This window comes from Phyllostomus discolor, chromosome 6 (assembly GCF_004126475.2).
Source record: "Phyllostomus discolor isolate MPI-MPIP mPhyDis1 chromosome 6, mPhyDis1.pri.v3, whole genome shotgun sequence".
Classification (NCBI taxonomy): domain Eukaryota; kingdom Metazoa; phylum Chordata; class Mammalia; order Chiroptera; family Phyllostomidae; genus Phyllostomus; species Phyllostomus discolor.
In genome coordinates, this window is record NC_040908.2 from 75,159,810 (window position 1) to 75,182,990 (window position 23,181).

At 38.4% G+C, this 23,181-nt stretch overlaps 1 protein-coding gene across 1 annotated transcript in view; it reads right to left on the reverse strand.

Moving 5' to 3' along the window:
* Window positions 1-22,980, reverse strand: part of MAP4K4 (mitogen-activated protein kinase kinase kinase kinase 4) — a 200,225-nt gene extending 177,245 nt beyond the window's left edge. The window contains 2 exon segments of the mRNA XM_036028361.1: window positions 22,467-22,532; window positions 22,813-22,980. Of these exon segments, the coding sequence (XP_035884254.1) occupies window positions 22,467-22,532; window positions 22,813-22,869 (123 nt within the window). The 5' untranslated portion in view covers window positions 22,870-22,980.
* Between the last annotated feature and the right edge of the window lie 201 nt (window positions 22,981-23,181).

Genomic DNA, 23,181 nt, shown 5'->3' on the forward strand with positions numbered 1-23,181 from the left:
ATCACTATTAAACATCATAGGGAGGAAGCTTTCCCACAGCTTGTTTATGAAAGGAAGGACAGAAATTCTCACAGTGAGTTATCGGATGGCTACAGAGTACATTTCTTACACTCTTTGGGGAAGAGAGTTGTTTTCTTGCTGCTTTCTTCAAAGAACCTCACTTGAAATATAAGACAATATACGAGGTATATCTTAAGTATAAATATGTTGCACACAGATGACATAATCTTCTTGAAGTTCATTTCTCAACAAAGGTTTCTTCACAAGCAGAGGAAAAGCACTTTAGCAAAACCTTCCCTCCTTCCCTGTAATTTAGCAGTATCAAGAGGTTGCTAGGATAAAATCTGTGTTTCTGGGTAGTTCCTCATTTGCTAATATTTATAAACAAGTTCAATGAAAACTATATTTTGGGAATATGAGAATAATAAAGGTTAAACTAAACCTGACAAGATTTGACTCTTTAATGTTTATGTAGCACCATCGTATTTCTAATGCACCTTAAAATCACCACGATTTCTTAAAGCAGCACTCTGGACTGGATTTAGGATTTATTTGTATCGTATGAATGAAGCTCTTCAAAGATACTAAACATCTTGCTCTTATGTCAAGCCAGCTGAGTTTCCTTTTTTTTATTTTAAAGATTTTATTTATTTATTTTTAGAGAGAGAAGGGAGGGAGATAGAGAGAGAGAGAAACATCAATGTGCGGTTGCTGGGGGTTATAGCCTGCAACCCAGGCATGTACCGTGGCTGGGAATCGAACCTGCGACACTTTGGTTCCCAACCCACACTCAATCCACTGAGCTATGCCAGCCAGGGGCCAGCTGAGTTTCAAAGGCTGTGAGTAAAGTGGAGAGAGCTCCTTGGAGATTTATTATTTGCTGTGTAATCAGAGTAATAAGAGAATAGGAACTTTTTCATTTATCATCAAACTAGATGTTGCGTTAGAAAAGCACATTTTTCCTTAAGGTGAAATATTTCAAACGTGATGTAGATTTTGGTTTAACAAACACTGTTGATGAGTCAACCCTTGAAGTCCAAGGCAAATTATCTCTTTTCTTTTAAATTTAATCTTTATTGTATTTTTCCCCATTACCATTAGTACCCTTATACACCCCTCCCCCCCAGCAATCACCCACAATTGGCAAACTATTTCTTAGTGGTTCACGGCAAAGTCTTTAATCTTATCCCTCTATACTATTCTGATAATGATAGGTTTGTTATCCAGGTGTGTAATTTGTACATACTCTGGATCAGAATTTTTACAGTGAATTTTTTTTAAGAAATAAAAAACCAGGACTTCCTGCCAAGACGGAGGCATAGGTAGATACACTTTGTCTCCTTGCACAACTAAAAGAAGGACAACAACAAACTTAAAAACAAAAAATAACCAGAACTGCCAGAAAATCAAACTGTATAAAAGTCTTAAACAAAAAATAACCAGAACTTCCAGAAAATCAAACTGTATAAAAGTCTGACAACCAAGGAGTTGAAGAAACATTCTTCCAGACAGGTAGTCGGAGTGGAGATGGGCAGCCAGGGTGGAGAGAACTCGCACCTTATTTGAAAAAATAATAAAGGAGAACTTCCCGAAGCTGGCAAAGAAAATGGACTTCCAGGAAGCTCAGGAAGTCCCAAAGAAGTTGGACCCAAGGAAGCATGCACCAAGGCACATCACAATCATATTACCTAAGATTAAAGATAAGGAAAGAATCTTAAAAGCAGCAAGAAAAAAGGAGACAGTTACTTACAAAGGAGAGCCCATAAAACCATCAGCTTATTTCTCAAAAGAAACCTTGTAAACAAGAAGGGGCTGGAAAGAAGTATTCAAAGATATGAAAGGCAAGGACCTATATCCAAGATTACTCTATCCAGCAAAGCTAACATTTAGACTGCAAGGGCAGATAAAGTGCTTCCCAGATGAGGTCAAGTTAAAGAAGTTCATCATCAGCAAGACCTTATTCAATGAAACATTAAAGGGACTTATCAAAGAAAAAGAAGATGATCAAAAATATGAACAGTAAAATGACAATAAACTCACAACTATTAACAACTGAACCAAAAAAAAAAAAAGGAAAAACAAACTAAGCAAACAACTAGAACAGGAATGGAATCACAGAAATGGAGATCATATGGAGGGTTATCAGCAGGGAGGGAGAATGGAGGAAAAGGTACAGGGAATAAGAGGTATAAATAGTAGGTACAAAATAGGCAGGGAGAGGTTAAGAATAGTGTGGGAAATGGAGAAGCCAGAGAACTTGCCATGTATGACTCATGAACATGAACTAAGGTGGGGCATGCTGGTGGAAGGGGCACTGCAAGGTACAGAGGAATAAAGAGGAAAAAAAAGGGAAAATTATTAAAAAGTAAAAAAATAATCTAGGTAGAGTTACTTTGCATCTAGACAACTTCCAAATGGTTAGATCCATTTGCTTAGATCTTTTAATTTTTCCTCTTCTGTGTTATATAGTACTTAATTACAGGGCCACTAACATTCTGAAAGAATCAGTTATATTATCAAATTATTCTTTCATATATTTGCAGATGCAAGAGGTTTCAAAATATTTCTAGATGCTTCCTAACCAATAGGTATTTAGGGGGAGGGGAAAGTTACTCAGTATGTGATACGAACGTATGTATGAATAGATGAGTGCAAAATCGTAAATTTTTTTTGTTTTATTTATTTATTTTTAGAGAGAGGGGAAGGGAGAGAGGAAAATAAACATTAATGTGTGGATGCCACTCATGCACCTCCTACTGTAGACCTGGCCTGCGACCCAGGCATGTGCCCTGACTGGGAATCAAACTGCAGACCCTTTGGTTCATAGACCAGTGCTCAACCCACTGAGCCATACTGGCCAGGGTGCAAAAACAGTCAAGTTTTTAATCAAGACAGTAAAGTCCCAAGTCACAGAACTTCTGGCAATTAATTGCAAGAAGCAGATTCTTGAAAGTACTTCCTAGAGTCAGTCATTAGTAAAACTACAAGGGAAAAAAAACAGGTTCTTTTGGACATCAATCATGGAGGACTCACACTTTCCAATTTCAAAACTTCCTACAAAGCTACACTAATCAAGACAGTGTTGTACAGGCATAGGATAAACAAATGTCAAAGGAACAGAATTAAGAGTCCAGAAATTTAAAAAAAAAAACAGGTTCAGAAACCCTAACACTTAAGGTCAAGTGGTTTTCAATAAGTGTACCAAAACAACTGAATAGCAAAAGAACAGTTTTTTCAACAAATGGTGATGGAACAACTGGATATCCATAAGCAAATGAATTATGCTGCACCTCTACTTCCTATCACATAAAAAAATTAACTAACTCAAAATACGAGGTCTGTCCACAGAGGACCCAGCCATGTAATATGAAAAACAGAGACACTTCTTGAAGAAGATACAAGATACAAGAAACCCTGCACATAGGACAATGATGCCTCAGCCCCCTTCAAAGTAGGGACCTTGGTACCTCACACAGTTCTCCCAATCGCCATATGCTGCCCCATCATATTTTCATGAATCTCACAGACAGTCTGAAACCACTACCCTTTCAAACGTGATTTTAGTTTTTGGAAAAGCCAAAAACTAAAGCTTAGTTTCCACAGGGTGCCAAATCTGCACTGTATTGGGGCTGAGTTACCTGGGTGATTTGATGTTTCGCAAAACACTCTGCACAAGACACAATGCATGAGCAAGCACTTTGTTGCGATGAATCTACCAATTACCAGGTACCCATAGCTACGGCCTTCTGAATCATCCAAATAGTTTCCATGAAAGAATGTTTAAGCTTAATGCAAAATCTGATGCAGCTTCATTGCTCTATTCACTTAAGGCATTTTGAGTGCAATGGCCACAAAATACACAAGCTCGCTCAATGCATCTGCCACCCCCACTGACTAGTACAGCCAAGTCATTGGTCACACATGCACATTCCAGTCCACTCTCTTTAGATGTCAGGTCACACTGATGTCACGCAAACCATTGTCAATATAATGATATTATATCATTATAATATTGTACTTTTTTTTGTTGTACTTTTTCTGGACAGACCTCCTAAATCAAACAACTAAATGTAAGAGCTAAAACAATAAAACTTAAAAGAAGTTATAGGAGCAAATCTTCATGACCTTGGCTTAGGCAGTGTTTTCTTAGATGACACCAAAAGCACAAGCAAAAACAAAACAAAACATAAGCTAAAACGGACTTTATCAAAATTAAAATCTTTTGTGCCTTAAAGTGCACCATCAGGAAGTAAAAACTTGCCCTGGCTGGGTAGCTCAGATGTTTAGAGCATTGTCCCATATGCCAGGGTTGCTGTTTCAATCCCAGTCAAAGCACATACAATAAGCAGTAAATGAATGCACAAATAAGTGGAACAACAAATCAATGCTTTTTTTCCTTTCTCTAAATCAATCAATAAATATTTTTTAAGTGAAAAGTCAACCCAAAAATGGGAGGGAAAAAACGTGCAACTCATGCACCTGGTAAAGGATTTGTAATGCCTAAAAAGGACTTTGGAATACCTAAAGAAATCTTATGTCTCAAATTTTTTAAAATAACACAATTTAAAAATAGGCAAAGAATCTGAATGACCATTTTTCCAAAGAAAATAGATATTCAAATGTCCAACAGCATATGTAAAGATGCTCAACATCATTACTTATCAGAGGAATGCAAATCAAAAACTACTAAAGAAAGATACTACCAGGATGGCTACAATCAAAAACAGAAAATTATAAGTACTAGAAAGGATGTGGAGAAATTAAAACCTTCATAGACTGCTGATGAGAATGTAAAATGGTATAGTTGCTTTGGAAAACAGTCTAGCAGTTCCTCAAAAGGTTACACCTACAGTTACCAGGCAATTCCATTCCTAGACATATACCTAAGAGAAAGGAAAATATAGTCTAAACTAAAACCTGTACAGAAGTGTTCATAGCAGAATTATTTCTAATAGCCTAGAAGTAGAAACAACCCATATGCCCATCAACTGAATAATAAAATGTAATATAGCCACACAATGAAATATTACTGTGTAATAAAAAAATGAAGTACCAATACATACTACAACATGCATGAATTCTGCAAACATACCAGATAGAGTAAGCAGTCATAAAACACATACTGTTTAATTCCATTTATATGAAATGTCCAGAATCAGTAAACCTAGAGACAGAAAATACATTAGTAGTAGCCTAGGAACAGAGGAGAGGAAAGGGGAGAGGTGGTAACAGGATGACTAGGATATGGGATTTCCTTCTCAAAATGATAAATGTGTCCTAAAATGCAGCTATGATTGTGCAACTCTGTATATATCCTAAAAGCCATTGAATTACACACTTTAAATTGGTGAATAATGTGATATTTGAATTACATTGCAATAAAACATTTTAATGGCATGCTTGATATCCAAGGCTGTTCTCCTACTACTTCCCACTACTCCCGTCAAAAAGGGGGAGGGGTTGTCTTCACAATTTGTCTTGTTGCTGATTACTCATAATCAGTGAAGGGTGAACAGAGTGGACATACCACTGGACTTTTCCTGCTGTCCAAGATGGAGTCGACAGACTTAATTTACCTTTCCACTTGAAAACCAAAACAAACCCATACAAAATCTATGAAACAAAAGTTTTCAGGAAACTAGGCATGAAACATGAAACAATGAAGGTCATTTATCTCTGAAAGATATGAAACAAACTCGGTGAGCCATACAACTGCCTGGACTTACTCCCTTTACCAAGTTTGTGGCAGATTCCTTCAGCTGAGAAGGAAGTGAGGTTGAAGGTAGACCAAGGCAGCTAGAGTTCCAGGTGACAGTATCAGAAATAAGAGCTACACAAAAGAAGAAAGCACTGCAGAGGGACCCCAGTGCTTTCAGCCAAGTAATGACCAGCACATACAAGTAATGAAATTACCCAAGGCTGAATATTAAAAACTATTCAAAAAGATCAGAAGAAACAGTACAGGTACTCACATAGGAATAGGAATAGTGCCTGTTCCCACCAAACAAATGGAAAAACTTATAACTCATGGGGAATTGAGTCTAGTACTTAGAAAGATCTTACCTGGGTAGTGGGGCAAAATTAGCATTCAACTGACCCCTGGTCAAGAACTCCTTAGCAAAATCAAAAGAGCAAGACACAAAAGAATCAAATTATTTCCATGTAACTTAACTGCACTCCAGAACAAAGCTCAGGGACACTTACAGAAATAAAATAACACCCAGAACACAACAAGGTAAAATTCGGAATGTCTGGCATCCACCCAAAAATTACCAGACAGGAAAACACGAGCAATAATGAGAAGATCCATCAAAACCAAACCAATTCTGAAAGAGATATTGAAATTACACTCAAGGAATTAAAACAGCTATTATAACTATATTCCATACATTCAAAAAGTAGAAACCTAGGAAATACTGTAAAAGACAAATCTTCTAGAGATAAAAACAATATCTGAGATGTAAAATACACTAGATGGGCCCTGGCTGGGTGGTTCAGTTGGTTGGAGCATCATGCCATACACCAAAGGACTGCAGGTTCCATCCCTGTGTATGAGATGCAACCAGTCAATGGTTCTCTCTCACACTGATGTTTCTCTCTCTCTCCCTCTCTCTCTCCACCCTGCCTTGCTCTCTAAAATTAATGAAAGCATGTACTTGGGTGAGGATTAATAATAAAAAAAAATTTTAAACCAATACACTAAACAGGATTAATGGCAGAGTCAACACTAAAGAAGAAACTGGCCCAAATGAAGCCCAAAAGAAAAAAATTAAGGCTGTGAGACAACTTCAAGTGGCCTAATAAACATGTGATAGGAGGGAGTGCCCAAATATAAAAACAAGGAAGGGATATAAAGAAAAAAAACCTCAAGAAATAGTGACTAAAATTTTTCCAAATTTGATGAAACTTCTAAACCCGCAGATCCAAGCAGCTCACAAATCTAAAGCACAAGAAACATCAAGAAAAATACACCAGAACACATCACAGTTAAATTACTGAAAACCAAGAGTAAAGGGAAAATCTTAAAAACATCCAGAGAAAATAGCATGTACATATATACAAAGGAACAAAATAAGGACAGCAGATTTTCCAGTAGAAACAATTCAAGTGACAAGATAGTGCAATAACATCTCTAAAACACTGAAAGAAAAAACTAACAATATGCAATATTATACTCAGCAAAAATATCTCTCAAAAATGAAAGCACCAAAAAGCAAGTTTTCAGACATACAAAAGCTAAAAAAAATTCATCACCAGCAGTACTATATTACAAAATAATGATAAAATTAAGTCCTTCAGGCAGAAGGAAAATGATACCAGATAAAATATGGATCTATACAAGAAATGAAAAGCAACAGAAATGCAAACCACATAGGTACACATATTAGGTTTTTTCCTTACTGTTTGTATTTTTCAAAAAAATAGTTAACTGTTAAGCAATTAAATTTCCAGCATGGTAGCCTAGGTAAACACAGCTCACCTCCTTGCACAACCACATCAAAATTACAACTAAACTACAGAATGGCCATCATTCAGAAGCATTAGAAATCAAGATAAATGGAAGTCCTACAACTATGGAATTAAAGGAGAAATTACATCATGACTGGCAGGACAGGCAGAGACATGGAAGGGGCTGGTCCCACACCTACAGGTGGTGGATAAAAATCAGGAGGGAAACCTAAGGAGTGAGGGATCCCAGACCCACACCAGGGTCCCCAGACCAGGGTTCCAGTGCCCTGAAGAGAATTCACTGTAACTTCCAGCTGTAAAAACCAATGGGGATTGAGGCTATGGAAGAAAAAAACTCTGGACTCCCTGACAGTTCCTTTTAAAGGGCCTGCAGACTTATTCAGATTCACTCTCTCTGAACTCCAGCACAGGGACAGCAGATTGAAAGGCACCAGAGGCATACAGGAAGGAACTGAAGTGTCTGGCATCAGGGCAAGAGCCAGGGGACACCTTTCTCCCAGACAGAACTGTAGGCAGAGGCTACTGTACCTTTGCTGAACCTTACCCCCTCAGAGCCAGCAGGTGGGCGCCATATCTGAGACTCCATCAACCTGGTTCACACTGTTTGCCCCACTCTGGTGATTCCCTGAGGCCCTGCCCCACCCAACTCTTGGACCCACCCAAGTTGTTTCCAGTGGCTTTTTCATATGAACAGCTTGTCTTGGCCCATGCTTCATATTTTCTTAAATTATCTCAAACAACCAGCATCTGGCATCAGCAAGCCTCAAACCTCTCGCTAAGTTGCCCCAGGCCTGGCACTAGCAGCAGACTTGGTTTACAGCTTCACCTCTCCTGGGCACTTCCAAGCCCAATACAAGTAGCAGCCATCTGCAGATCACTTTGCAGCTTATGTTGTGAGACCCCTGATGGAACATAGGCTGTGACCAACTTTGGACATGCCAACAGCAATCAAGCCTGAACAAGAGGAGGTGTACACAGCCAATACAGTGGGAGCACCTCAAATACCCAAATTGAATAAAAGAGGAAGCTCTGCCTCTGGATGCTGCAGGACACCTACTACATTAGGTCATGCTACCAAGCCTGGGAGAGGTAGCAGCTCTACTTAATACATAGGAACAAACACAGGGAGGCTGCCAAAATGAAAAGACAAAGAAACATGACCCAAATAATAAAACAGAACAAAACTCCAGAAAAAGAACTAAATAAAATGAAGGCAAACAAGGTGCTAAATGCAGAGTTCAAAACACTGGTTATAAGGATGCTCAGTGAAGTTAGTGAGAACTTCAAGAGCATTAAAATAGGCATACAAGCTATAAAAAAAGAACCAGTCAAGTGAAGAATACAATGATTAAAATAAAGAACAATCTACAAGGAATCAACAGTAGAGTGGATGAAGCCTAGAATCAAAATCAAATCAGCAATTTAGAATAGAAGAAAGCCAAAAAATACCAAATCAGAATGGCAAAAAAAAAAGAACCCCCCCCCAAATGAGTATAGTGTAAGCAGCCTCTGGGACAACCTCAAGCATATCAATATTCACATCATAGGGGGACTGGAAGGAGACGTGAGAAAGAAAAAAAATGGAACCCCATTTGAAAAAATGATGCCAGAAAACTTCCTTAAATTGGTGAAGGAAATAGACATACAATCCAGGAAGTGCAAAAAGTCCCAATCAAGATGAATCCAAAGAAGCCTACCCCAAGACACCTCATAATTAAAATGCCAAAGGTTAAAGACAAAGAGAGAATATTAAAAGCAGCAAAAGAAAAGCAGCTAGTTACCAACAAGGTGGCCCCCATAAGACTGTCAGTAGACTTCTCGAAAGAAGCTTGCAGGCTAGAAGGAATTGGCAAGAAACATTCAAAGTCATGAAAAGTAAGAACCTACAATCAAGATTACTCTATCCAGCAAAGCTATCATTTAGAATTGAAGGACAGATAAAGAGCTTCCTAGACAAGAAAAAACTAAAGGACTTCATCAACGAACCAGCATTATATGAAATGTTAAAGGGTCTTTTTAAAGAAGATAAAAAATATGGAAAATAAAATGACAACAAATACTTATCTATCAACAACTGAATCTCAAAAAAACAAAAAATAAAAAACAAAATAAACAGGTAGAACAGAAACAGAATTACATATAGAGAGAACATTTTGATGGTTGCCAGATGGGAGAGGGGTTAGGGGCATGGGCAGAAAAGGTGAAAGGATTAAGAAGTACAAATCAGTAGTATCATAATTGTCATGGAGATGCAAAGTACAGTATAGGAAATAGAGTAGCTGAAAAGCACATATTCATGACCCCTGGACATGGACAACAGTGTGGGAATTGCCTGAGGGAATGGGGAAGAGGTTAGGTGGAGGAGGAAAATGGAAGTGGGGGGAATTGGACCAACTGTAATAGTATAATCAATAAAATATAACTTAAAAAATAGTTAACTGTTTAAACAAAAATAATACAAATATATTTTGAGATTTATGACATATAAAAGTAAAAGTTATAATAAAAATACTGCAAGGCCAGGTAAGAAGTGGAATTGATACTATTGTAATGTTCTTACACTGTACATGAAATACATGTCATTTACTGTGACAAGTTAAAAGTATGTACTAAAACCTTAAAGCAAACTATAAAATAGCTAATAGGCCAGAAAATGGGATCATAAAACACTCAATTAATTAATCCAAAGGAAAGCAGAAAAAGGGGAAAAGCAATGAGAAGAAAATCCTCAGCAGAAGGAGCCAAAGAAAAACGAAAAACAAAATAAAGGTAAAAAATGTCCTATATTTAGCACTTTAAATCACTTTTTTCATGTAATACATAAAAAGGAGAATATATATTTTCAACTAATTGAGTAGTAAACTAACTCAATCCTGGTGTTGATGACTGTCAGAGGCCTTGTTTCAACAAATAAAAAAGAATTTCACATCCTGAAGGCTAGCAAAAGCCTTTTTGCTAGCATTACTAGAGAAAGGTTAGAAATATTTCACTTGATATTGAATTTTTCAAAAAAGACCACAAAACTATTTTACTCAGTAGGCTTAGGAAAAGTATCTTTTGTCTATATAACCAAACGCACACATACAGTACCTAAAAAGAAATGGAAAACTTCACCTTTTAAGTTATTTCTTTTTTAAGTTGAACTCAGAAATTTATTAAAAACTATCTGAATATCACAAAGCTATACCACACTGTTGCCATTTTACAGAAGTCACTCCCAGCCCTAATGTTCAAGGAGAATAGCTCCTGGATAAAGTAGTCCCTATGTGACCTACTCTAGGCCATCCATTCACCAGATATTCCATATATCATTCCTAAGGTTGCACAAAGGGCACTCCAAGAAGTCTGATGAGCAATCCTTCTCCACAGTACTTCTCTGGGGATCGTTAGAGTACTAAATACTGTTAACTGATAAACTGTTTAACTGATGCAGGAGATTCAAAACAGCAATGAACACCAAAACAGCAGCAGATACAGGACACAAGACCTCCCAAAAGACAGATGATGATGGTTCAAGACAAACAGTAAGGGGTCAGCAATTACCATAACCAACAGAACACACCCTTCCTATCTCTATTCAAAGCTCTATAAATCAAGGTTATGAGTCATCAGCTCAAGGCTTGTTTTAACTGTAAGCTGACTATTCTTGCTCCTTACTCATCTATGCCTCCTGCACGGAATCTGAATTTAAATCATAAAGCTCCACTATGTATACCATACGTAGTTTAGCAGCTCTAGCTTAGTTATATACTCCCACAGGCCATGCTCTTCCTCACCTGCAGTATCATCCTCTTCAAACTGCTTGCTCTGTGTTCCACAAAGGCACAAGCTGACTGCTCTTCCAGTTCACTGCCAACACCGAGCAAACCACATATGGTGCCAAGCACATACCGTGTATGCATTAAGTATGTAATAAATGATTAAAAGGAATCTTGCCTAGCAGAGGAGACTCAAAATATTTACAGAGAAACAGAAACTAGATTCTAAGTCCTCAAATCACTAAAGAGGAAAGAGCTGGACATCTGTAAGTTTTTCCCTGGAAACTAATGGAACCAGGAGCTATAAGAATGGATGAAAGAAAATACAGAGTGGGCAAAAGTAGGTTTACAGCTGTGAGTACATGAGTTTATTCTTATATTAATATTTATTAATTATGTGTCCTAACTTGTGTGTACCACATACAGAGAGACAACAGAGATGCTCTAATACACCAACTTCAAACAGGAAAGCCCTAGAATTTAAGGTGTGCCCTAGCAGGTGAATGAATACACTCAGTAAATTGTATTACTTGAATGTATATCCTCAACCTCAGGCAATACTCACTAACTTGGGACCCCAATAAATTGTATGTCCTTTTGATGTACAGCCCTAATTTGGGTAATCAGTCTTGACTTGAGATCTCAAAACTAAACAACCATAAAACTACACAGCAATTATTCATAAAAAGGGCCACAGAAAAACTGATGGGCCAAAGGGCTCCGGTTGTCAGCAGTATTCTGTTATTGTCATAGCAGGTAAGAATGAAAACTCTAAGTACAAGAATTTTCAAAAAACTAAACTATTATTATATTTAATGAGACCTGATCTGATAGTAAGTCCCTAATAAAAGACATCGTAAAAGTACTTTAGAATAAAAGGTAAGAATAATATTCTGAAAGGTACACTTAAAGCAAATCCAATGCATAAGTGTACTCCCCCATATATCACAGAACAAATCATTTATTTAGCTTGGTACACATCCTTCTGACCAAAGAGAATACATTTTGTTTTGTTTTCATTTTAAATCCTGGTGAGTCAACAGCCTCTGTCTACAATAAAGGAAAACTCTAGTCTTTAGCATCATGTGGCAAATGGCTGAATATTAAACAATGGAGTCCCCCAAAAAAGCATCAGAAGGAAAAACTGGTTTGGCCTGGTTCCTGATACCAATGACCTCACTGACAGTAATGAGTTTGTCTTCACAGGGATAAGAAACTATCTTCACTTAAAGAAATAACAAACTCACAGTAACAACTAATAATGGGAATGGGGAAGATAAAGGCTTCAGGGAAGCACAGACACACAGCAGCATCACAAAACCTGAAGGCATGTGGTTATACTGCTAAGAAATGGGAAGACCCAGGCAGATCAATTTCCACTCTTTCTCCTACCATGTAGACTCCAAGGCATGTTCCCATTGAGCAGCTCTCCTATCCAAGCTGGGGATGCCAGGCCACAGCACCTGCTGAGTACATTATTCACAATAGCCAAAAACCCGGAACACCACCACCCACCAACTGGTGAATAGACAGTGATAGCTGTATATCCATCTCTAGAAAACTGTTGAGCAATAATAAAGAACAAGATACCACACTTAACAGTACAATGCAACTCAAAAAAAAAAAAAAACATGATGCAAGGTAAAATGTTCAAAAAAGGCAAATTTAGCCCTAACAGCTGTGACTCAGTTGGATGGGCACCATCCTGCAAATAGAAAGGTTGTGGGTTCAATTCCCAGTCAGGGCACATGCCTACATTGCCAGTTCAGTCCCTGGACAGGGCAACTAATCAATGTTTCTCTCTCACATGGATGTTTTTCTCCCTCTCTTTCTCCCTCTCATCGCCTCTCTCTAAAAATAAATAAACAAAATCTTTTTTTCAAGGACAAATTTATAAAGACAGGATTAGTGGTTGTCTGGAGATCTGGATTAGAGCACGTATAACTGTAAATTAGTATGAGGAGCTTGCTAAAGTGATGAAAGAGTTCTAACACTGATTTAGAGTGATGGCTGCACCACTCAGTAAAGTTGCTAAAAATCACTGAAATGTAAGCTTCAATGAATGAAATGTGAGTGAAATTCTTAATACATAAACTTTACCTCCATAAAGCTGTTCAAAAAACAAAAAAACAAAAACCCTGTTGAAGACATTTTCAAATTTCTTGAAGGCTTGTTCAGAGCAGCAGAAGCCTCATCATAGCACCGCTCTGCATCCTGCCTCACTCTCTCTGCCCCTCACCCCCATCTTCCTGGGCTTGCAACTCCCAAAGTATTTCAGCACAGAGGTCAAGCACTAAGGCACTACTTTACTCCTGGTTTTTGTTTTCTGTTGTTGCTGTGGGAAGTTACTGGTCTGGATGAAAAATAACAAATACCTGGGCAAAACCAGAACAGTTTAAAATCAAAGATACAACTTCTAGAAAGTTCTAGTTAACTTTCAGGTTGGTGAACTGATCACGGGAGTCATAGGGGTTAATTCCCATAAAAATAATTATAAGGTAAACAGAAGAATAAAGAAATAAAGGGAAGGAGATGACAGCAGAGATCATTTCTATCAAGTTTTGGCAACTAAAAAACTGGCTGGAGCAGTAATTCATTTAGTAAAAAGGAAACCTTACAACTTAAGTGCATACTAGGAAGAGTACCAAATGTGAGGCAATCTGCCCCACAGAACCCTGAGGTCTTCATTTGGAAGCAACTGACAGTAAGTGAAGTATCATAAAGCTAAAATCAGGAGAACTGATATTTAGTGATTAAACATCCCAGGTTCCCTGTCACTACCTTGTACAGTCTGGTGACTGTCCCACATCGTTCCATGCCCACAAGAACCAAGAGGTTTAGTCCCTGAAGAAATTGAAGGAGAAATGCTCCAGATGAGAGGACATGAGGCAAAGAGGTAGGACACAGAACTGAAAAGCTAACATATTAGAATGTAGGTTCTCAGGCTCCTTTCTCTGCCCTGAATTCCAGAACTCCAATAAATAGATGTAGAATCCCTAGGCAGGAAAAGCCTCTGAGTATTCTCAGAGAAACTGACCCCAAAGAAAAGACCTACAGATATTTCAAAGTGGGGTTCTCAATCTATGATAATGTACTGATCCCACCTGTCCTCTCTAGACTGAAGTACCATGCGCCAAAAACCTCCTGCTCTTGTACACTGAGCCTCCAACTCATTTCTAGTGCCTTACTTTTAAATATGTGCAGTCATAAATCTCCAGGGATTTCAGGAAAATCTTCAGCATTAAATACAAAGACCAAAATAAACAGGATAAATAAAGTATGGAAGAAATAGAGGGAAAATGCAAGAGCAGAAGAAAATCAAGGAAAAAAAAAAGAAAGTATAATGAATATACTCAGAGAGATGAGACACATCCACAAAAGAATAAATGCAGTTAAAAAATGAGTGTTGTTCTAAATTTAAAATATGACAAAGTTAAAAATTCAGTAAAAACATTGAAATGTAAAGTCAGAAATAACTTATAATAGCAAAGAGACAAAAATAACTATAATAACTAACAGTAGAGGAAAATACAGAAAAAAAAATAAAAGAAGTGATTAATAGGACTTCCAGGAAAGGAAAACAAAAAAGATGGAGGAGAAGACAAAAAAAATCTCTCAGAAGAAAAGGGCATCTCCAGATGTTAAAAAAATTAACCAAGTACTTAGAACAGTGAAGGACAATAAGAGACACTCATAAACTCTAATACCAAGAATAAAGAGAATATCCTAAAAGCTTGCCAAAAGAAGTTCAAAACAGGTCACACTCAAACAACAGAGCAATGTATTCAAAATTCCAAAGAAAAAGGTATTCAACCTAGAATGCTGTCCACCATATATAGTTAACATGCAAACCTCACATAAAGGAATAATAAAGATATTTTCAGCCATCCAAGAACATAAAACCTTTACAGCCCTTGCATCTTTCTTATAAGGCTACTGGAGCATGTGCTTCAGGAAGATAAGGTAGCAAACTGAAAAAGACAACTGTAGTATCCAGAAAGGATACTTGTATCCTTTCCAACTGGAAACAAGAGATGTTCCAGGTCAACAGCAGTGCACCACGTCTAGGGGGCAACCATACCTGGCCACCTATGAGATACCTCTAGGGAGAAAGAAAAAGTAAGTTATATGAAACACTAAAGCACCTGACATATTTAAGCATGTGGAAAAACTGTTGAAAAAAGCTTAACTTTGCCAGGGATTTGGCGTATTTTTAGGGTACTTGAGAGGAACGTAATAACAGGTGCACAAAAAACAAAGCTAATGAAAAAAAAAGTAAGGCAACATGATGGGGAAGGAGTGTTTTAAAAAGGAAATGTAATCATATTAGACCGTTTGACTCAGGTATTTACACAGTCATGAAAACACAATTATCATTTTAATCCAAAATTATGATAGACTTATTTAAGGGAGGAGGAGAGTATAAGAGCCAAATCTTCAGCTAACTATAGAACTACACTCATAACAACTATACCGTTAAAAGACGTCAGTAAGTATACAAAATTGATAAATCAAGAAATAGCCACATAGGCACATAATTTAGGAATATGGCAGTGAATTTCAGATATAGCACCTAAAAGCACAGAAAACAGATCCCTATTGGGAAATAGAGTAACTACTCCAGGTTCTGAACAAGTGAATTTGAGTATCAGTAGATTGTAACTATATGTACTCATAAGTTTGGTAAGTTTTCTAAGGCCCTGCTTATCATATAATGAAAATAAAGTTTTTGTTTCATAACATAGAAGTGGGTTTTTTCTTCTATTTGAATTTAATAGAATAATTTGTCAATATTTGGCCATACTTGAGATAGTTACAATCCTCCAGAGATCAAAGGCAAACCAAGCGTAAAGCTGTGAGCAGCATGTGCTTAGCCCCTACTTCTCCAGGCTGGGAGAAGAACTGCTTGAGGTGGACAGTGGTCCCCAATTCTCCAGCTTGCCAATGCAACAAACTACACGAGAGCCCACTGACAGCCCTAGCAGAATCAATCCTGCCAGTTCAGTACTTTTCCAAGTACTGTGTGGGGACTGGTACACAAGATAATTTCAGAAATTGAGAATAAATGTGTAAAAACTTTTATAACTTGCTGACAGGGTAATATTATGTTCTTTGATTCTAATAAAAAAGATTGAAACTGGCATTTTCTATGTCTACTTTTTCATTTCACTTTTTAGTTATTTGCACTGTGTATTTCAGCACAGAGAAGCCCTGTGGAGGCTGAAACACCCACTGAAATTGGAGCCAGCTGCACATGTGGTATCTGCTGTGCCTGAGTACATGTGTGCTATACTGCGGGTCTGGGGAAACCAGAAACCTTATAGGATGTAAGTTATGTTACATATGAGGCATTTTCGTCCAGTCTATCCCCCTGCTTCCTTCACCACACAGAACAGGGCCCAGCTCATGTAACAGCACAGTTGAGTACCATCAGTGGTTAATCATTTTGCATCTTGTCTCCCCAACTTAGTTCTAAGTTTCTCATAATGCTACACAGATGCCAGAGTGTTAAGAATCCTAATTTTAAAAACCTAGTAAGTCCTAAAACTTATCATTGTCCTTCCTTTTGAAATTCTAATAGCAGAAACTGCCTCCAAACTTGATGCCTCCTAACATATCACTTCTCTTCTGAATACTGCCAGCACACTATTACTGAACTAGCTTCATAACAGAATATCATATTCTGTCTGGTGAACAGTCATTAAACATTGTAAAACCTAAGATCATATGGCTGCTGCACTGGTCACTGGTAATATAACATCGCCCTGCCTTGTCCATTCCTTCCTAACCAGCCCTTCATATCTCTGAAAAATTTATCCTGATTCGATTCTTGCATTACCATTTTAGAAAAAAAACTGTCAACCAATTATCTAAAAATTAAACTAGTATTTGGCAAACTCTATCCCCTGAAAATCAAGTAATTGGTTCCAAATTAAATAGTAATTTACATCTTACAAAATCAAGTAACTGGTCCCAAGTTAAATAGTAAATATATCTTAACATTTTAACAATGGTAATTTCAACCAGTATTATAAGAAACCCATTTGAATTCATGAAAAATCTGTTTATAGTAAATATTCAAAGCAATTACTTCCAAGTACTTTATAGGATGACCTATACATGACCCACTAACTACAGATGTATCTACTTATAAGAGAAACAAAGTTTATAAAAGGAAGGTAGTAACCTAAAATTGTTTCAAACATTAAAATTTTCACAAATTCTCAGTAAGAAGTATTTGACTTGAGAATTTCCTATGAAGTCTTTCACTCTAATGGAGTCAACTAATTGTCAAGAAGTCTTCACTTTCGTACACTTCAATGCCCATGACACACCTGTACACCAAAAGGGGAGTGGGCCTTCCAGTGTATCTATCACATATCAGTGCTGCTTCTCTGCTCAATAGTTCTGCTTCAGTACCTGGACCACCTCCATCTGAAAGCATCATACCTGTGTAATTATATCAGTATTCTACTGTCACCTGCTGATATTTTTAAATGATTGCAATGCAGAAAAATGAAAGCACTGATACTAATGATAAGAAGCACAGTCATCACAAACTTAGTACAACTGAGATATGGAAAACATCTGATGCTCTAAGACTAGGCAATTCCTTGGCTCAAGCAGTTGTTCACAACCAGGTGACCAAGTATTTACTAATAAAGCAAAGAAAATAAAAGAACATGTATGAAATTCATATGTCAAAGCATCCATCTCTAAGTTAAAATCTACTTGGCTTATAATAATTTTAGTTTCCTGGGAATGAAACTTGTTACATGATTATTCCTTGGCTTAGCACACCTGTACAGAGATGCATTATTTCAAAAGTAGGATGTATTATTTCAAAAACACCTTTGTTCTTCCAAAATCAGTCCACAGAAATCTACAAATACACTGCAGCAAAAGTTCCCCCTAGATAATAATTTTGGATTGTCAGCATGTAGAAATATACATATATCTAATACTGGTTAAGGAAAAATGACAAAATACAAGTTTTCAGCTCTGCAAATGAACATTTATTTATCATGAAGTTTTAAGCAATAAGAAGTAAAAACACACCATCAGCAGGGCTTCACCTGGTGGTTAGATGTTCCTGATTTAGCTTAGTTCCAAAACAGTTTTTTGGAAGTTTGGGGTTGAAATTTCTTAAGAGCTACACAGCAACACATGTTCAGCAAGACTGGCTTCCTCCCCTGTTACCCAGGTCCAGAAACCTTCCAGCATGAAGGACCTCTATCTCAGAACAAGTCTGTACATGTCACTCAGAGCAAATCAACCCTCCTCCTAATGAAAACATCTACTTCTACAAAATTTGTTTTGCTCCACTGGGAAAAACATCTCCAGTTGAGAACATGAGATGCTACACTTATAAGATAACATTTAAACCTTTCACAATAGCTGAAGTGCTTGCTTGAAAACATTAGACAAGTTTAAAAGCTACACAACTGATAGGGCACTTCCTTGGTGAGCAATGAAAGTGATTTTGGCACTTTCACAAATCCCAACACTCCTTCTAATCCAGTGGGCAAGCAGTGCACCCATTTAAAGGGCCACACCAAAGCCTGTAAAGAATGAGTGAATTCTCCGCATTCAATGGAACCCAAGAATCCACCCAAACACTCTTGCTTTCTACCACCACTGCTACCACCCTTCACCTACTCTCTGCTGGACTGCTGTCCTAGGATCACTAACTTTCCTGTTTCTTCCCAAAACATCATTCAATCACATCTCCTATTCCCAGGGAGCCCCAACCCCAGCAAACTTTCTATGGCTCCTCAATGCTCAAAGAATGATTTCTGCTCTCAAATTGTGCGCAAATATCCTCTCTCTGAGATGTCCTGTGCTCCCTAAACCTCCCGCCAGTCCCAAAGGTCATCTTCAGCCCTTGTGCCACACACACAGAGTGTCAGGCAGGGTCAAGATGCTCAGTTTCTACTGGGAGTAGGCTCTGACTCCAGACACTACACCCACTGAGTTCTAAACTCCCAAACTTCCTCTCTCACTCTCTACAGACCTCTCTACAGCCTCTCTCACTTTCTACAGGCTTCCTTCTCCAGGTCCAGACATTTTGGAACACCAGCCACTAAATGCTCACAAAATAAAAAATAACAGTAGTTACCCCAAGAAAAAAAATAGTCTAATTATTAAAAATAATAAAATCCAATGTAACATAAAGGAACTATAATTTATTATCTCTGGTTTTTATTTCTCAAGGTATCACCTTTCCCCTTTGATGAAAGTAATTAAAATTCGCTACATTTACTCAGCATGCACAAGATCATCCTATAGACACTTTTATAAATATGTGGTATTATCAATAAAACCTTATAAACAGAAATTCATAATTTTAAGTTTTAATTTATATGAATGTTCTTTTCTATGAGCCCTCAAAAACCTAAGGCAAAAATAAATTTCCCTAAATAGAACATATCCTGTGTTTCAACTCCTTTTTAAAGACAAAGGCATACACTGTTCAACTATACCCAGACTATTTACTATTTTTTTCAGAGATAAATTATAAACTATCAAACTATTGTCCAGAAAAAGCCATTTTCACAAATATATCAAAACTCAAAAACTCCCTCTTCCTATTAATCCACTTCACATACAGTCTTTTCAAAATAAGCAACCACTATCTCTACAAATTAAAATTTCATAGAAAAAAATGAAATATTGGGACTGGGTTGTTCAGCTTACAGGTGTTTTATCTGAAATTGCTTTAAGGAAAAAAAGAAACTTCTTTATAAATAATTAGTCACAAATACTTTCCAAACTCTGGCACTATTCACATTGATGGTGCCAGAGTTTAGTAGCAATAAACACATGCCAGAGTGTTAACAATCTAATCCCAAAATCACCATCTGTAAATCATGCCAACGAAAGTCCTAAATAAAACTCCCATGCATAATAGGTGGTTCTAGAAATGACACATTTGAAGGGAGGAAGAAAACAGAGATGTTAACTTTTTCTGTATCTCCACCACTTAAGCTTCCCAGTTCATAAACAATAAAGAACTTCTTGTGATAGTAAGAAAACATATATGAAGCAATCATAAAAATGTTAACACTGAATATTTGATGCTAAGGAATTAATTTTTTTAAGTGTAAGAATAGCACAGTGATTATCTAATAAACAGAAAAGATACACACTTAAGTGTTTATGGGTGAAAAGGTTAAGATAATGGAAGGGAGGAAGACACCGATACCAGATTAGTAATGTGCTGGTTAGGGTTAAACTGAGTGAGTAATCTATTCTCTCCTTTTGCATGTTGAAATTTTCCAAAGCAACAAAATAGAACGGCTGGTGAATAAAATCTCAGGCACTATTTTGTTCATGATTATATGCCACTTTTGCATAGATTTCTTAATTCCTTCAGTCTGCATAATTTGAGAATTTCTCCTCATCTGTGCAAACTGTTGGAGTCAGAGAGCTGTGTCACTGCCAGTGTCCCAAATACTTCCCAAATGCAATGCTCAGCAAATCTATTTCAAAAGCTTAGGGAGAAAAGGGGATAGAACCAAAGAGGAAATGAGGAGCAGTAAAAACTTAACAATGAACCTGCTACCATAAACTACTCTCATGTCTTAAAACCAATTAATACATGTTAGGGTTTCATTCTTTCTTTTTCTTGCACTTTAAGAACAGACTGTTGGTTTCTGGTTTACTTCACTGTCCTGCACATCCATGCTGACCCCAGAAGATACAAACAATCCAACCACTGTGTAACCAGGTCAAAAACAATCTTTGGCTAACTCACTTGGAAGAGTACACTCACCACTTAAATCTGGCCAGAAAAACTGGGTTAGAAAAAACTGCTGCTTAAACAAACACCAGGGCTAGGGAGAGTGTCTTCAAGCCAGTTACCAGGCCACTCAATGAGTTGCAACACAATCTTTTTCAAAAATTTTCCAAAGGCTTCCAAATTCAGCTGAGCCCAGCAGCCTGATTTAACAGATTTTTTAAATTCAAGAATCTGACCTCAACAGTTAACAAAACAAAAGCTAATTCACATGGGATCACCTACAACTTCAGACCATAGACCAGTATATAGCCCAGGCCAGGGGAAGCTGGGGCTGGGGAGAGGCATTGCAAGTGATAGATAAAACCTCCTCATAAAGCAGAAGAGACACAACAGGATTCACACTTAACTCAGCCTAAGAATATGTCTACAGTCAGCTTCCAATTCCCCGCCCTCCATTTTTAATGAAACAATGACAATTCTTCATGGTGAACCACAATGCCCTGTTTCATAAGGTATTTTTTTCTATCCGGACCTTGTACCCACTCTAACAGCTAGAAAACACCCCCAGTGCAGATAACTTTTAGAAAATGTTTGGTAGTAAAAAACAAATCATGACATGGAAAATTTAACATTGTGTTGCAAATGTTCAAGGCCTGCACCTCCATTACCTACAGCTCTTCCATAACCTCTAGAATGTGCACTAAATAAAATGAACAGCACTGTTAGTCACATCAGGTGTCAGCTTCTCAGGATAAGACTCACAGTCTCCAGATGTATTAGTTCCATTTGGGGCTGGGTGAGGGGCAGGTGGAATGTTAGGAAAAGGGAGAAAAGCCTGAGCTAGCTGTGAAAGCTAGGCATCCTCTTCACTGCTCATTCTCCCTTGGTTCTGTTTCAATTACACACCTGTCAAACAGGTTATTCCTGGAATTCAGATTTTATAATCCTTACACTGCATTTCTTCCCGCTCCTGTTGCCCAAACACACACCCTCCTTTCTTTCCCAAAATATGTATCCATCAGTAGACTGTATGATAGAGTTATAAAGTGTCACAAACTCTGCACCTTGAGCTCTCAGCAAGCATTCAAAAGAGGAAACGATGACAATCTTCAAGAAGGCCAAGGCAGGAGTTAGGATGACCACAGACAAAGCCTGTTTATTCTTAATTTTAATTAACACACACACATTAAGAAGGCCAAATTTGGGAAGAACAAAAAAATAAAGGATGTCTTATAAAAAATGTCTTCCCATTTTATTATAGTGCATGCCTAAGAGTGTAGCTTATTTCCCTATCTCAAAGCCAGGAAATGAGGTCTTCTAAGGCCAGTCTGAATATAAGCTCTGTTTAAAAACAGAGGGCCTGCAAGAAGTCCCTTTCCCAACTTTAGCTAAGTGGTGTGGCCTGCGGTCAGCAGCGTGTTTACCACCAATCTTATCCCCGACAAGAAGTTTCAACATGCCACGGGAAACAAAGAAGGTAAGGTGCTCACACCAACCTTATAGACTTGTCCGTAGGTGCCATTTCCAACCACTTCCACGAGCTCAAAAATCCCAGCAGGGTCCTAGAGAAGGAGGGAATGGTTATCTTCTGAAAGCAGCACACACTTAATAAAGAGGGGCAGCTAGAGAGAAAGGGTGGCTACAATGAGGTGGGTTCCATCGGCACTTTTGCCCAAAACTGAGGGCGTGGGGCGGTGGCGCTGGGTAGCGCCCCAGCCCCGCACACGCGGACACAAGACAGACAATAGGGCCGCCGGGCTGGCAGCGGTGCCGGTGCCGGAGCGCCTAGGGCGCGGCCCTCGCTCCCCTCGCACCCGAGGCCGGCCTGGGGCGGCCACTCACCCGCAGGGAGGAGAGGTCGATGTCCACCAGACTTTTTGCAGGGGAGTCGTTCGCCATTTTCCCTTTTTGCCACCCAAAGCGAGTGTCAGGATGAAGGCAGCGATGGTTGGATGATCTGGTCACAGGCCGAGTGGCTGCGGGCGGAGCGTTCGCGGGGCGGCCCACAGCAGCCCTGCGTCGCCAGGCCTCAGCCTCGCGCGCGCCCGCGCCGCGCCTGCTCACCGCCTGGGAGCTGGGGGTGCCGCGCTGCCGACAGTGGAGCCGGCGCTCCGGAGGCCCTCAGACAAAGCTCCCCGGGCGGTGGGGGCGGAGCAGGGAGGAGGGCGGAGGAGAAGGGTGGCGCGGGAGGAGGGGACGCGGGACACGAAA